We start from the raw sequence: 13,082 nt of genomic DNA, 5'->3' as shown, positions 1-13,082 counted from the left end.
GACCCTAACCACAGTAGCATCGATTTTTTAGGTGCCCATAATGGGGATCCCAGACACTTAGGGGCAAATTTACTTAAGGTCGAATATCGAGGGTTAATTAACCCTCGATATTCAACTGTCGAAGTTAAATCCTTCGACTTCCAATATCGAAGTATTTAGCGCTATTCGTTCGATAGATTTTAATCCATCGATCAAACGATTTTTGTTTGACCAAAAAAAACTTGGAAAGCCTATGGGGACCTTCCCCATAGGCTAACATTGACTTCGGTAGCTTTTAGGTGGCGAACTAGGGGGTCGAAGTTTTTTCTTAAAGAGACAGTACTTCGACTATCGAATAGTCGAACGATTTTTAGTTCGATTCGATGGTCGAAGTAGCCAAAAAAAACATTCGAAATTAGACGTTTTTTCCTCTATTCCTTCACTCGAGCTAAGTAAAAGTGCCCCTAACTGTACAGGAATAGGCAAAATCCCCTGAAATATTAGGGGAAGTGACAGACAGGGGGTAAGAGGAGCGGTGTCTCAGCTACGTAAAAAAACAAACTGCTGCATATCATTATTCAGAGCCGGGCCCCTGAAGCTGATTCTTCGTACTGGCTGCAGCGTTTAATACATGCAGAGGAGAGGAATTTATCTTCCATTGAGCTCACTAGAAACACGCCTCCACCACCACCCACCCTCTCTGTCTAGTTTGACTGGCTCTGGTTCGCCTACTCAGTTCCCATAGCAACCTGTCCTGTAGTCCCTTACAGCGAGGCTTGGAACGCAAAAGAAAAGTTCCAGGGCTGCAGAAGGACCAATGCCAGGCGAGGATGCAAGACACTTCAGAAAGAAGCCAATGGTGGTGCTGAATGTTGTTGTCTGGCACAGAGCTGAGGCTTGGGAAGGTTTGTTTGGGTTTCTGCGCACAGCTGTTGGAGAGTGTTATAGAGATCTTACGAGACGGTGAGTAGGATGCGGAACCAAACGCAAAGCAAGTGAGAGAACGGGAGAAAGAACGTGTAGAAGAAGGCATTCATGAGTGTTGGGAAATATCTAATCTGCACGTTGCTCTTTTGGACTGGGCCCTCTTTACCTCTTGTATCTGGTATTTATTTGAACGTAGATCTGCATGTTTAGCGTATACGCCATTTTAATACACATTACTGGGAAATATGATAGCGGCTTTATAAATGCCAGTTAATAACATTGCGAGGACCTATGATCCAGTGAGCACTACTGCCTCCTTTAGTGACAGGCTTATGGTGTATTGTCTCTTTCTCTGGCCCACTGTCTGGGACATTTGTAACTGAACTGTCAGGTAGATATAGAAACTGGTGACATTACACTTGTGTTGTTTACATGACACTTTTTTTTTGTATGGTACAATGTGATTGAACTTACTGGAAGACTTATTCAGTACATTCATTAAATCCAGATAGTTTGAGATATATTAAAACACTAGGGATATTTTGCATGATTAATGTGAGAGTCTGATAATGTGCCAGTATAACAGCCTAATGTAAGATCATCTAGAAGCTGTAATTTAATATTCATTTCGACTCCCTGCTTGTGAAAATAAGCTCTAACACCATGACCCTTCCATCATGTTTTATGCAAAGCTGTGAGTCCAAGATCCTCCTGTAATGGTGATCTCATGATAAAGACTTTGCAGTGATAGCAGTGATAGGGTGACGTCCCTTGCATTGATCTCACTAGAGTGATTCAGAGATGATGGATGTGCCTAGGCCAGGGTAAATACCACATGCTGTTCTTTTATTGTTCCCTTTGAGATCACTATACTGCAGCATTTATTTTACAAGATAGAAACTGATCAGATTGCACTGTTATACACCTGCCTTAATTTACTCATTCAAAATGATGTGCCAGGCCCAGTGTGAAATTGCAAAGTATTACATAGTAACATAGTAATTAAGGTCGAAAAAAGACACACGTCCATCAAGTACAACCTTTTAGTTATTTTTTTTTTCTTTTTTAAATCTGCCTAACTGATCCAGAGGAAGGCAAAAAAAAAAAAAAACCCATCTGAAGCCTGACTCCAAAATGGCAATCAGACTAGTCCCTGGATCAACTTGTACTTTGAGCTATCTCCCATAACCCTGTATTCCCTCACTTGCTAAACACCATCCAACCCCTTCTTAAAGCTATCTAATTTACCAGCTGTACAACTGATTCAGGGAGAGAATTCCATATCTTCACAGCTCTCCTTGTAAAAAAACCCTTCCGAATATTTAGGCGGAACCTCTTTTCTTCTAATCGGAATGGGTGACCTCGTGTCAGCTGGAAAGACCTACTGGTAAATAAAGCATTAGAGAGATTATTATATGATCTCCTTATATATTTATACATACAGTAGTTATCATATCTCCCCTTAAGCGCCTCTTCTCCAGCGTGAACATCCCCAATTTGGCCTCATAGCTAAGATTTTCCCTACCTTTTACCAGCTTAGTTGCCCTTCTCTGTACCCTCTCTAATACAATAATGTCCTGTTTGAGTGATAGAGACCAAAACTGTGCGGCATATTCGAGATGGGGCCTTACAAGTGCTCTATTAGAAGTCCAGATAGTGAAAGGTAGTTATGTCTGCTGCAAAAATATAAAATGGTTGTGGCTGTTAATATCTGATTTAATTTTCGATCATGTGGTCAAAGGTTCAACCTCCAACAGGGCCTTGAACTCAAAAAGTCCAGCATGTACTACTAGCCTAAGCTATGAATGTCCATTCTTCCTACTTAAGCAGCTCTGTTATCTTCTTTAGGGTGCCCATTCTTGTGCTGGGCCTCTCCTATGCATCTGTGAGCTTGCCACCCTCAGTGAATTTTGAGCTGTCTTGTAGTGTTCTGAAGGCTCTCCCCCTCTTCACCTACTTTATCAGTTAGTATTCCTATGTAATGTGTATGGCCCATGTATACACCCTTCTATCATGCAGCACTGTGGAATATGTTAGAGTTCATAAATAATTGATACTAATGATAATAAATAGGTGATTATAATAGATTTGCTGTTCAAACAGCTTTTGTGGGGCCCCCATGAGGTAACTCAAATTCAGGGATTTTAAACTTTTTCGTTAACGTTCCCCTGTGAGGCCCAATATTGGGTCTGAGACTTTGTGGCTTATAACAAGGTTCTATTGCTGTTTCAGCCATTCAGCCTCAGTGTCATTAATCAAGGGCAGAATGACTTTTAGGAGTATCTAGATCTATCTGGGCTTCCCACAGCCACTGATAAGTGCCCTATAGTGGGGCCTGCTCAACAATTTTGGAACCACTGTTCTAATGATACAATTCGTTGTAGTTACTGTATAGTAGTTGTGAACATGTAGGATTTTCTATTGGTGCTCACATGTAACACATAGTAAATGGGGGGGGGGTTGTCTGCCAACTGCAAGCAGCAGACTCAAAAAAAACCTTTCATTTATTTGAAGAATGAATATAGATTGTAGGCCTTTGAGGGCAGGGCTCATATTACCTACAGTTTGTATACAGTATATGTTATTATGCACCCTTATGTTGATACAGGTATGGGATCTGTTATCTTAAAACCTGTTATCCAGAAAGCTCCGAATTACAGAAAGGCGGTATCCCATAGACTTCATTATAATGAAATAATCCACATTTCATTTTTCTCTGTAACAATGAAACAGTACCATCTACTTGATCCAAACTAAGATATAATCCTTGTTGGAAGCAGAACCAGGGTTTATTGGGTTTATTTAATATTTACATGCTTTTCTAGTAGACTTAAGGTATGAAGATTTGTTATCCAGAAAACCCCACCTCCCAAGCATTCTGGATAATAGAGCCCATACCTGTACTTTATAAATGTAATAATAAGGTATGATAGTGATGAATATTCTAGAAATTCCCATGTTCATATATATATATATATATATATATATATATATATATATATATATATATATATATATATATATATATATATATATATATATATATATATATATATATATATATATATATATATACGAGATCCAAAGGTGCACTCCGTTAACTCAGTCGATTCCTGGGTGCCAGCCAAAGTGGGTAAGTATTTGCAGAAAGAAGCGACACAACCTGTGAGTGTCGCTTCTTTCTGCATATATATATATATATATATATATATATATATATATATATATATATATATATATATATGTACCCTGCCAACCATATTACAACTGGTCTAGTCAAATGCAAGTTCTAAACTGTAAAAGGCAGTTAAAACCTTACTAAGATGTGGATTTCACCCATCACATACTGATTCTGTCAGCTAGTCTGGACCTCTTCCAACCATGACATTCTGCTTATTGTATGTCTGCACGGAGGGGCAGTGCACTTGGTCCCACTAAAAGTCAAATAGGTGGTGCCTATCATCTAAATGTGTAAAGTGCAAAATGGAGGCCAGAGTATCTGATGTGTATTCTAGTTGCTTATATTATCCTAATCTGCTGTTATTGAATAGCAGGTGTTGTACGTGACATAAGCTGTGGCAGAGCCATTAGTAATGATAACTGTATATGTGACCAGCAAAGCCTATTAACAAAGGCTAAAGAGTGCAATGCTGTGCTAGTGAGTTGCCACTAATTCCACTGATTTGAATGCAGGTCACTTCAATCAGCATTTCTGAGCAACAATAAAAAAAAAATCCTTGTACAGGTGTGAGGTTCCTGCAAATTAGTTTTTCAGAAATCTATGAATTATCCACTGTAAGCAAATAATTAAAATTTCTGAAAATAATATCCTTTTTTTTTGTCTGTAATAATAAAATATTACCTTGTACTCGATCCTAACTAAATTGCATAAATCCATATTTTTGTATATGTTTTTTTAACGTTCAAATGATTTTCAGCAGACTTAAGGTACATTGATCCAAATTACAGAAAGATCCCTTATCGGGAAACCCCATGTCCCAAGCATTTCTACCTTGTGTGAGAGTTGCAGCTCCCTCTTTCACTTGCCTCTGTCTCTTATCATGTGTTCTTGGACATAGTACTACACCATTCTAGTATTCAATAACTGAATTTAAGCAGTGCAATGCACAGCTGTGCATAGAGCCTAGAATGGAGAATTTATTCTGAAATGTTCTTTTCACCCTATTAATCCTTTTACTTTTTTTCTCTTAAAGGGGTTGTTCACCTTCAAACATCTAGTTGTTTTCAGAAAGATCACGAGAAATAACGACTTTTTTTTAATTACGTTCTATTTTCTATGTGTCACAGTTTTTCTAATATTGAAGTGTAAAGTGCTATCTTTCACCTTCTAAAGCAGCTCTGGGAGGGAGGTCGCCGACCCTGTAAACTGTTCTAAATTGATACATTTAGTTAATACATGTCTTAGCTTTGTCTCTGCTGAGCAGAATCTCTGGGTTTCATTACAGGCAGCTATTAGAATTGATACAATAGTTGCTAATACTCCAGAGATGCTGCTGAGAAATGTATCGACTAAATGTTGCAAAATTGTAACACTTCAGAATCTGCCCCTGAATTACTGAGCTGCCAGACTCAAACACCAGAGACAGAGACATTCAACTTTAAACTTAGATTTTGAAAAAACAGAATAAAATTGAAAGCAATTTCTGGAGAACACTCTGAAACAACTCAACTGAAAAAGTGTTTGGAAGGTGAATAACCCCTAAAGGATAAGGAAGGGAGAATTTACTAGGGGGCAGTTTGGCAACCCCACAGCTCCCCAGTGAATGAAATCACAGCCCAGGGAACTTTGTAGTGCAGCCCTGTGTGGCTATCTTACCTGCAACTTTCAGGAATCGCTAAGTAGACTTACACTTGTGTCTGAAATGTTTGGGTTTTCCTATAATGTGCAGGCACATGTTTCAAGTCTGCAACTGAATTTATTAGTGGGAGCATAACATATATTGTCCTTAAAGGACCAGTAACATCAAAAAAGGAAACTGTTTTTAATTAGGTTTTTATTAAGTAATAAGAATATAATGTAGTGTTGCCCTGCACTAGTAAAACTGCTGTGTTTGCTTTAGAAACACTACTATTTCTATAGATAAGCTGCTGTGCAGCCATGGGCAGGGGCGCTGCGGCAATGAGACGAGCTGAGAATCTCACCTCAGACGGCAGTGCCCCACTACGTACCAGGGGCGGCTACTGGTATTTTTAAGAGCCGAATTTCCGGTTTTCAAACGCAATTATGCTCTTTGCTCTAGCATCCTGGCCCTCTCTGCCTCCCTCGAGGGGCGGCAGCAACTGTAAGCTGCCTCAGGCGGCGAAGGGGACAGGATCGCCCCTGGCCATGGGGGCAGCTATTCAAAGGAGAAAAGGCTCAAGTTACACAGCAGATAGCAGATAAACTCTGTAGAACATAATGTTATCTGTTATCCACTATTTAACCTGTGCCAAATAGCCTTTTTTTCAATTTCCGCCATTGCTACACAGCAGCTTGTTTATATGAACTATAGTAGTGTTTCTGGAGCAAACACATCAGTTTTACCAGTGCAGGGCAACACAACATGATATTTTCATTACTTTAAAACATTCACTTTTTGATGTTACTGTTTCTTTAAGATTTATCATCAACGCCATTTTCAAATGTACTTTTCGCTGTACTTCTGCTATACTCCGTAACGTAACTAGAGGGGGGCGGACATGCAGCCGGGCCCCGCCCCCCTCCGTACGCCCGGAAACGGCTGCATTTACCTAAGAACTCAATGGCGCCCGAGCTACCGGGGGGCCCTGGCCCAATTGCACCCCCTGCTCCCCCGGTAGTTACGCCACTGCCTATACTGTGGTTGTGCGGCCTATTTTTCCACTTATGGTGAATCTAGTGTATCACAAAATAGATCCATTTAAGAAGGGAAAAAGATACATCTTAACAATTTTATTGTAACAAACATATGGGGTCTGCATGTGCACATCTACAAAATTGTAACATACGTATCTTCTATCTAGGACTCCATCCAGCAGGTCCTTGAGAGAGGAGTAAAGAAGACTTCAGGTAGCTATACACTGGCTGATCAAAAAGTCTACTTAATTTGTAAAGTGGGTTGTGTTTCATTTAGTTTGTTATAGAAGTAGGTGTTACCCAGATTGTCTTACCTCTTTAATTTTTTTATGATAAAGTGGTTGGTTGAGACAGTTTGTGATGGACTGCAGTTTATATATTGTGTTATATTTATAATTATCTAACATCATGTTCTGTGTTTCTCCAGTCGGAAATTTTCCTTTCCTAGGATCCAACTATGTATTATTTCATCTTTTCTTTCACTTTACCAGTATAGTCCTTAACTCACACTCCTTTTTTTTTTCAGGTTTATTTTCTCTCCAAGAATGAGAGTACTAAGTGTGAACAGATAGTGATGGAGGTTCGCTGCGGGGGATTACTCTTCAGCTCCAAGTTTGACTCTGGGAATTTAGCTAGGGTAGAAAAGGTCGAGAGACCAGTGGCAGAAGGGGATGCATTCAGCAGCAGTGGAGGCAGTGTGCCCATCCCAGACTATGAGTTCAACATATGGACCAAACCTGATTGCGCAGAGACGGAATATGAAAATGGGAACAGGTATAGAAATAAATCTTTTACAAAACACTATATACTTTTAATGGATTAATACTAAGATTAATACAGACAGAAGTGTGTGTTACAAATGGGCTTCTTGCTTTTTGATGCAAGCTAAATCTTTGTTTATTTTGTTTTCCCATCATATGTACAAAACTATTACAAAACACAGCATTAAATGAGATTATACCTCGCTTTTATTGATGAATGATGAACAGTTGAGCTTGAGAGAAATGGCAATTTTTTGGGCAAACTAGCTCAAAAGGAAATTAAACTTGCATCAGTACATAACAAACCGGTAGCGATACAAATAGACATCTGAGGAATTTCATTGACTTTCTGTGAGATCTTGAATGTGAAATCAATTTGACTACTTACAAGCAGTTAATTGTTGAAGACAGGAAGCCTTTCTCCAGACTTTTGGAGACCTATGCATGGGGTAGTGTTTCCTACCTTACTATTCATTATGCTTATTAATCATTTCTGTGTTGCAGATCCTGGTTCTATTTCAGTGTACGATTTGGGGCCCCAGGAAAACAGATCAAAATCAATATCATGAATATGAACAAGCAGAGCAAGCTCTACTCTCAGGGCATGGCTCCATTTGTGCGCACAGTGCCTATCCGGTCCCGTTGGGAGCGTATCCGAGACAGGCCCACATTTGAGGTATAGTGTGACTTCTCTAGGTGTAATTTAATAACTATTATATTTGAATAGGACATTCAACAACCACTTTAACTCCAGTGCAAAAAATGTCACGTTGCCTACAATTCATTACAGATCTGCATATATTTTTTATGATTATCTTGTATTTTATCAAAGTGTTTAATGATATGTTAATTGGCTGTGATTAGATCTAGAAAATGTGTGAAGTTAACAGCTAATAAAATAAGCATCTCCATTAGGCCTGCAAACTTGTTCCAGTGTTAAATCTGAACATACTGTACTAATAATAATTATATATAATAATATACTTAACTGTATATCAAAGTACTACATATTGAGCCTTGTATCAGAAACTAGGCATACAAATAAATGCATCAAATAAACTGCAGATTCCTTTTCTCCCTTAACACTAGCGTGTGTTTAAAGTTGGAATATACCCTGTTGTCCAACATGAGATAAATAAATAAATAAGGCTTGTGCTGAACATATTTTTGCCTATTGTTTTTATCACGAAAAATCTATAGTTTTTGTTATGTCTTGCATTAAACAGGACAAACAGGAAAAGTGAAGCTACTAGATTTTTCATGATTAAAACAAATGGCAAAAATTATGTTCTGTTCAAGCCTTGTTCATTAAACTCAAGTTGTACAAGGGGGTATACTGCTCTTTTGAGCCTGCAATATTTTGGTTGTTTGGTTGCATGTAAGACATTGACAAACCTGGTTGTCCATTCTATCAGTTTTACTTCATTGGGGCTGATTGTTGACTTTGATATTCCTGTTTTAAGCATTTTGAATGTATAAGATCCTCACCCACATTGGAAACCTTACTGCTTACAATCTGTTTATTGTGAAGTGAGGGCTATATAAAACTTTTGTGTTTTTGTTTATGCTTCTCTGCCAGATGGTGGAAAACCAGTTTATTTTGTCTTTCGTTCATCGGTTCCTGGACTGTCGAGGATCCACAACGTATTTTGCATTCTGCTTTCCATTTTCATACGAAGAGAGTCAGGAGCTGATGACAGGGCTGGATGACCGATTCAGTGATTGCAAACATATTGCTCCGGGCAGGTAAAAGTAATATTTAACTTATTTTTATCTATGCTTATTTAACAGATAAGATGTGTGGACCATAAAGAAAGATGAACGGTTCAAATGTCGTTCCAAGCTTTCAACAGGACTACAGAATAAAAAATAGCTTATTTGTAGGTGCTGAAGAGATTCCAACTTTAAAAGTTAAACAAAAAAAACAAAACTCTCACTTCATGGTAATACTTTCGCCAGTGGGGTAAATTTGCATGAACCCATGGCAACCAATCAGAGACTGAACTTTTTATCTAGATCCAGGTTAAAAGAAAGCAAGAATTTAATTGTTTGCCATGGATTACTGCCCAGGTGCAAATTTGCTCATTTGTTATAATTGTGTCTTTTTAGTCCATTTTTCTTTTTGATTCTGCTAGCTTGTATGAAGGTGTCAGCTTCCCTAGCCTAGCATGAGAAAAAGGGGCAGATTTATCAAAATTTTAGATTAGAGCTCGCCACAGAAAAAAACACTGACTTTCTATTAATTTCTAAAATATTTTTTATTAATTGTATCTATGAAATATTGAACTCTAACTTTCACCAAATGACAAATACAATTCTTAAAAACCCTTAGAAATTAATAGAAAGTGAGTGCATTTTCTGTGGTGAGCTCTAATCTAAATTTTTTTTATAAATCTGCCCCTATGTTTTCACACTGGCTGGCTAAAATATGCTGCCTTGCAGACCAGAAGCTCTGGTCTTAGATAGCTATAGAACTGGCCAGTAGTAATGAATGACTGCCACCCTCCCCTTGTTCTTAATTGGTAGAGAGACAGACAAATTTCTATGTTTTATGTGCGATTCAGCATATTTCCTTATAGTTACCCACACAGTTTCTATGAAATAGTAAGATATGAGGACATACAGTATGTATCAAACACACATTCTGCAACTCTCATTGCCCAAGATGGCATTGCTTCACTTACAGTTAAATGTAGCAGTGCAAGTCATAGGGTATCTTAAGAGGCCTTTTACTGTGTTATTCTTGTTTTATTGTTTGTAGCTTCCCTGACTCTATATACTACCACCGGGAACTGCTGTGCCACTCTATGGATGGTCTTCGTGTTGATCTCCTCACCATAAGTTCATGCCATGGGATGATTGAGGAACGCGAGCCAAGGCTGGATAAACTTTTCCCAGATCGATCCACCCCTCGCCCATACCGCTTCACGGGAAAAAGGGTGAGTCTGTGTTTGAGTTTTCGTTATAGAAATAACTTCTGTACAACAATACTTTTAAGAGCAGGTCTTTTTTTTTTTTTTTATTTCTTCTAGTTTTAATTGTAATGTTATATTCTTTTACATTTTTAATCCAGTTATTATAACAATTTAGTTATTTGTTCTTTTTTTGATTCCCAAATCCCGCTAATTGGCACTACTTGTAGCTAGGTTTCATTGTTATCTATATGGGTAATCAAACATTACTTTAAAAATAGCCATATGTAGCAATTACAAATATGAGCTTTTTATCTGGATTAAACGTTCATAACTCTAACATGCATAATTACCTTGGCAGGTCTATTTCCTCAGCAGCCGTGTTCATCCGGGAGAAACACCATCCAGTTTTGTATTTAATGGTTTCCTGGATTTTATCTTGCGACAAGATGATCCAAGAGCCCAAATGCTAAGGCGTATGTTTGTTTTCAAGCTCATCCCCATGCTTAACCCTGATGGTGTGGTTAAGGGTCATTACAGGCAAGTGCTTCAAGTTTAAAGAACTGAAGTTCACTCCAGTGTTATGTAATATGTGTGTAATATAATTGCAAAAGCTGAGAAAACACATACATTCCCAACTGTGCACTGATCAACAGTGATGTTGGTCCCACCATATAGAATAAATACTACTACTTTCAGTGCTCAGTTTGGGCTGTACTTTCAAGCTGTAATTCAAGAAAGAGCGACTTAGCTTGAGAAAGGCAGTACTGTAATTGTCAATACAATATCAAATGACTCATCCAAAGACACATGCCCTCACTTCATTTTTGAAGTGGCCCAGGTTTCAACAGCCTAGAGTCTGCCACAATCAGCTCAGACTTTATTCTACAATCAATTTACTTAAACAAATACAAATGAAAAGCCAATCACCTATTGCTCCCTGAGACTAAGGATCACCTTACTATCAAATAAGTGCAAGTGCAAAAGAGTGATGCAGATTACTAACCGATGAGGCTGAGTTGTCTGGGTGTAAGTACCCTGATCCTGTAGCTGGAAGAGAATTATATACTTGAGTAAGATAGTGGGTTGCACATTGGACCAGCACTATAGCAGGAATTAGTGCGCTAATTCACTGTAAGGAATATTTAAAAGGCACTGAATTTGTCCGAATGCTATATTTTATTCTAATAAAAGTGCTACATAACTGTTATGTGATTTGTAATTGTACTAAATATACAGTTGTAAATGTACTTTTATTATTTCAGCAATAGATTTTATAACAAGTACTTTTCTTCCTTTTACAGAACAGATTCCAGAGGGGTCAACCTCAACCGTCAGTACCTTAATCCAGATTTTGAGCTCCATCCATCAGTTTATGCCGCCAAATCAGTACTTCTCTATCATCATGTATATAACAGTGTTGGTCCAAATGACCCTGATTGGAGGACTTCAGTGACTCTACAGTCATCTAACATCTCTCTTTGCCCAAAGACTTCTAATCATTCCCTAAAAGATTTGCCCTTGGATGACTCTTTGTCAGACCTAGAGAACACAAACAATCTGCTGAATAGTATGGAGAGGGAGGAAAGTTACATCACTTGTCCGCAGACTGTGACACAGGCACAAGGGACACCTGTTGAAAGTGACCCAAACTTTCTTTCAGACTCAAGAGATTTTATGAGGCAAAAAGAAATGTTTATCTTGGAGTCAGACACAGAGCCCAAAGATATACACTCTCACAATCCATGTGGCAGTTCTCAACTTACAGTTTTCACAAAGTCCATCCCACCTCATGAGAGTGGCATTGCTTTCTATGTAGATTTGCATGGCCATGCTTCCAAGAGAGGCTGCTTTATGTATGGGAATTTTTTTACAGAGGAGAATGACCAGGTGAGCACAAATGTTCAAATTTATAGGTTATTAAGTTATCCTCATACCTGTACCTATGATTCTACAGGTCAACAGGTAGGGGGTGCACAACTACCTATAGGTAATGTTTTATGAGATATCGTCCGCCTAAAAGCAGTTGTCTGCTTTGTATACAGGCTCATATTTAGCAGACTGCAAGTGAATCTATTAATTTTAAGTACACAGTTTTGTTTTTAAGTACACAGTTTTGTTCTTTCATATCTTTTATGTTATGGCCGTTGACAAAAATTACTTTTTTCTCTCCTGTGTAGCCAGGTTTTTTTTTAGTTTTCATATATGCACTTTATGTTATGTGGCTCGCTGCATAACAGTGGAGTACTAACCTGCACTAAATATAATAAGCTTCCATTGGAACAGCCATGCTTTGGTTCAGCCTAGTGGCAAAGAATTAGTATTTACAGTGAGTTCATTGTGATGGGGCTTTTTTATTTAGACTGACAAATTTTTTCTGGTAACTTTGGCTTTTAATTAGAAAGTTAAGATATTATTCTTAATGGTTTTATTAATGTACCATCACTAGGTGGAAAACATGCTCTACCCCAAGTTGATCTCTCTCAACTCTGCAAACTTCGATTTTATGGCATGCAATTTTTCTGAGAGAAATATGTATGCCAAGGACAAAAGAGACGGGCAGTCCAAGGAGGGCAGTGGTCGGGTGGCCATTCATAAGGCAACTGGGATAATTCACAGGTAAAAGCATAAATTACTCTGCACATTTCTGGCCATATATTATTGGTG

General features: G+C 38.3%; 1 protein-coding gene across 4 annotated transcripts in view; it reads left to right on the top strand.

Moving 5' to 3' along the window:
- Positions 1–762: 762 nt before the first annotated feature.
- The window catches only part of agbl5.L (AGBL carboxypeptidase 5 L homeolog), a 29,523-nt gene continuing 17,203 nt past the window's right edge, over positions 763–13,082 (top strand). The window contains exons 1-9 of one of the 4 annotated variants that reach the window (XM_018228986.2): positions 763–942; positions 6,910–6,955; positions 7,269–7,516; positions 8,008–8,179; positions 9,083–9,249; positions 10,265–10,442; positions 10,777–10,955; positions 11,720–12,305; positions 12,865–13,034. In XM_018228986.2, coding sequence (XP_018084475.1) covers positions 7,317–7,516; positions 8,008–8,179; positions 9,083–9,249; positions 10,265–10,442; positions 10,777–10,955; positions 11,720–12,305; positions 12,865–13,034 — 1,652 coding nt within the window. In that variant the 5' untranslated portion in view covers positions 763–942; positions 6,910–6,955; positions 7,269–7,316. The other 3 variants (XM_018228987.2, XM_041572916.1, XM_018228988.2) reach the window with 3 other exon arrangements.

The sequence above is a fragment of the Xenopus laevis genome, chromosome 8L (assembly GCF_017654675.1).
Source record: "Xenopus laevis strain J_2021 chromosome 8L, Xenopus_laevis_v10.1, whole genome shotgun sequence".
NCBI lineage: Eukaryota > Metazoa > Chordata > Amphibia > Anura > Pipidae > Xenopus > Xenopus laevis.
The sequence above is the reverse complement of the archived record's forward strand: the minus strand, read 5'-3'. Positions and strand labels throughout refer to the sequence as shown.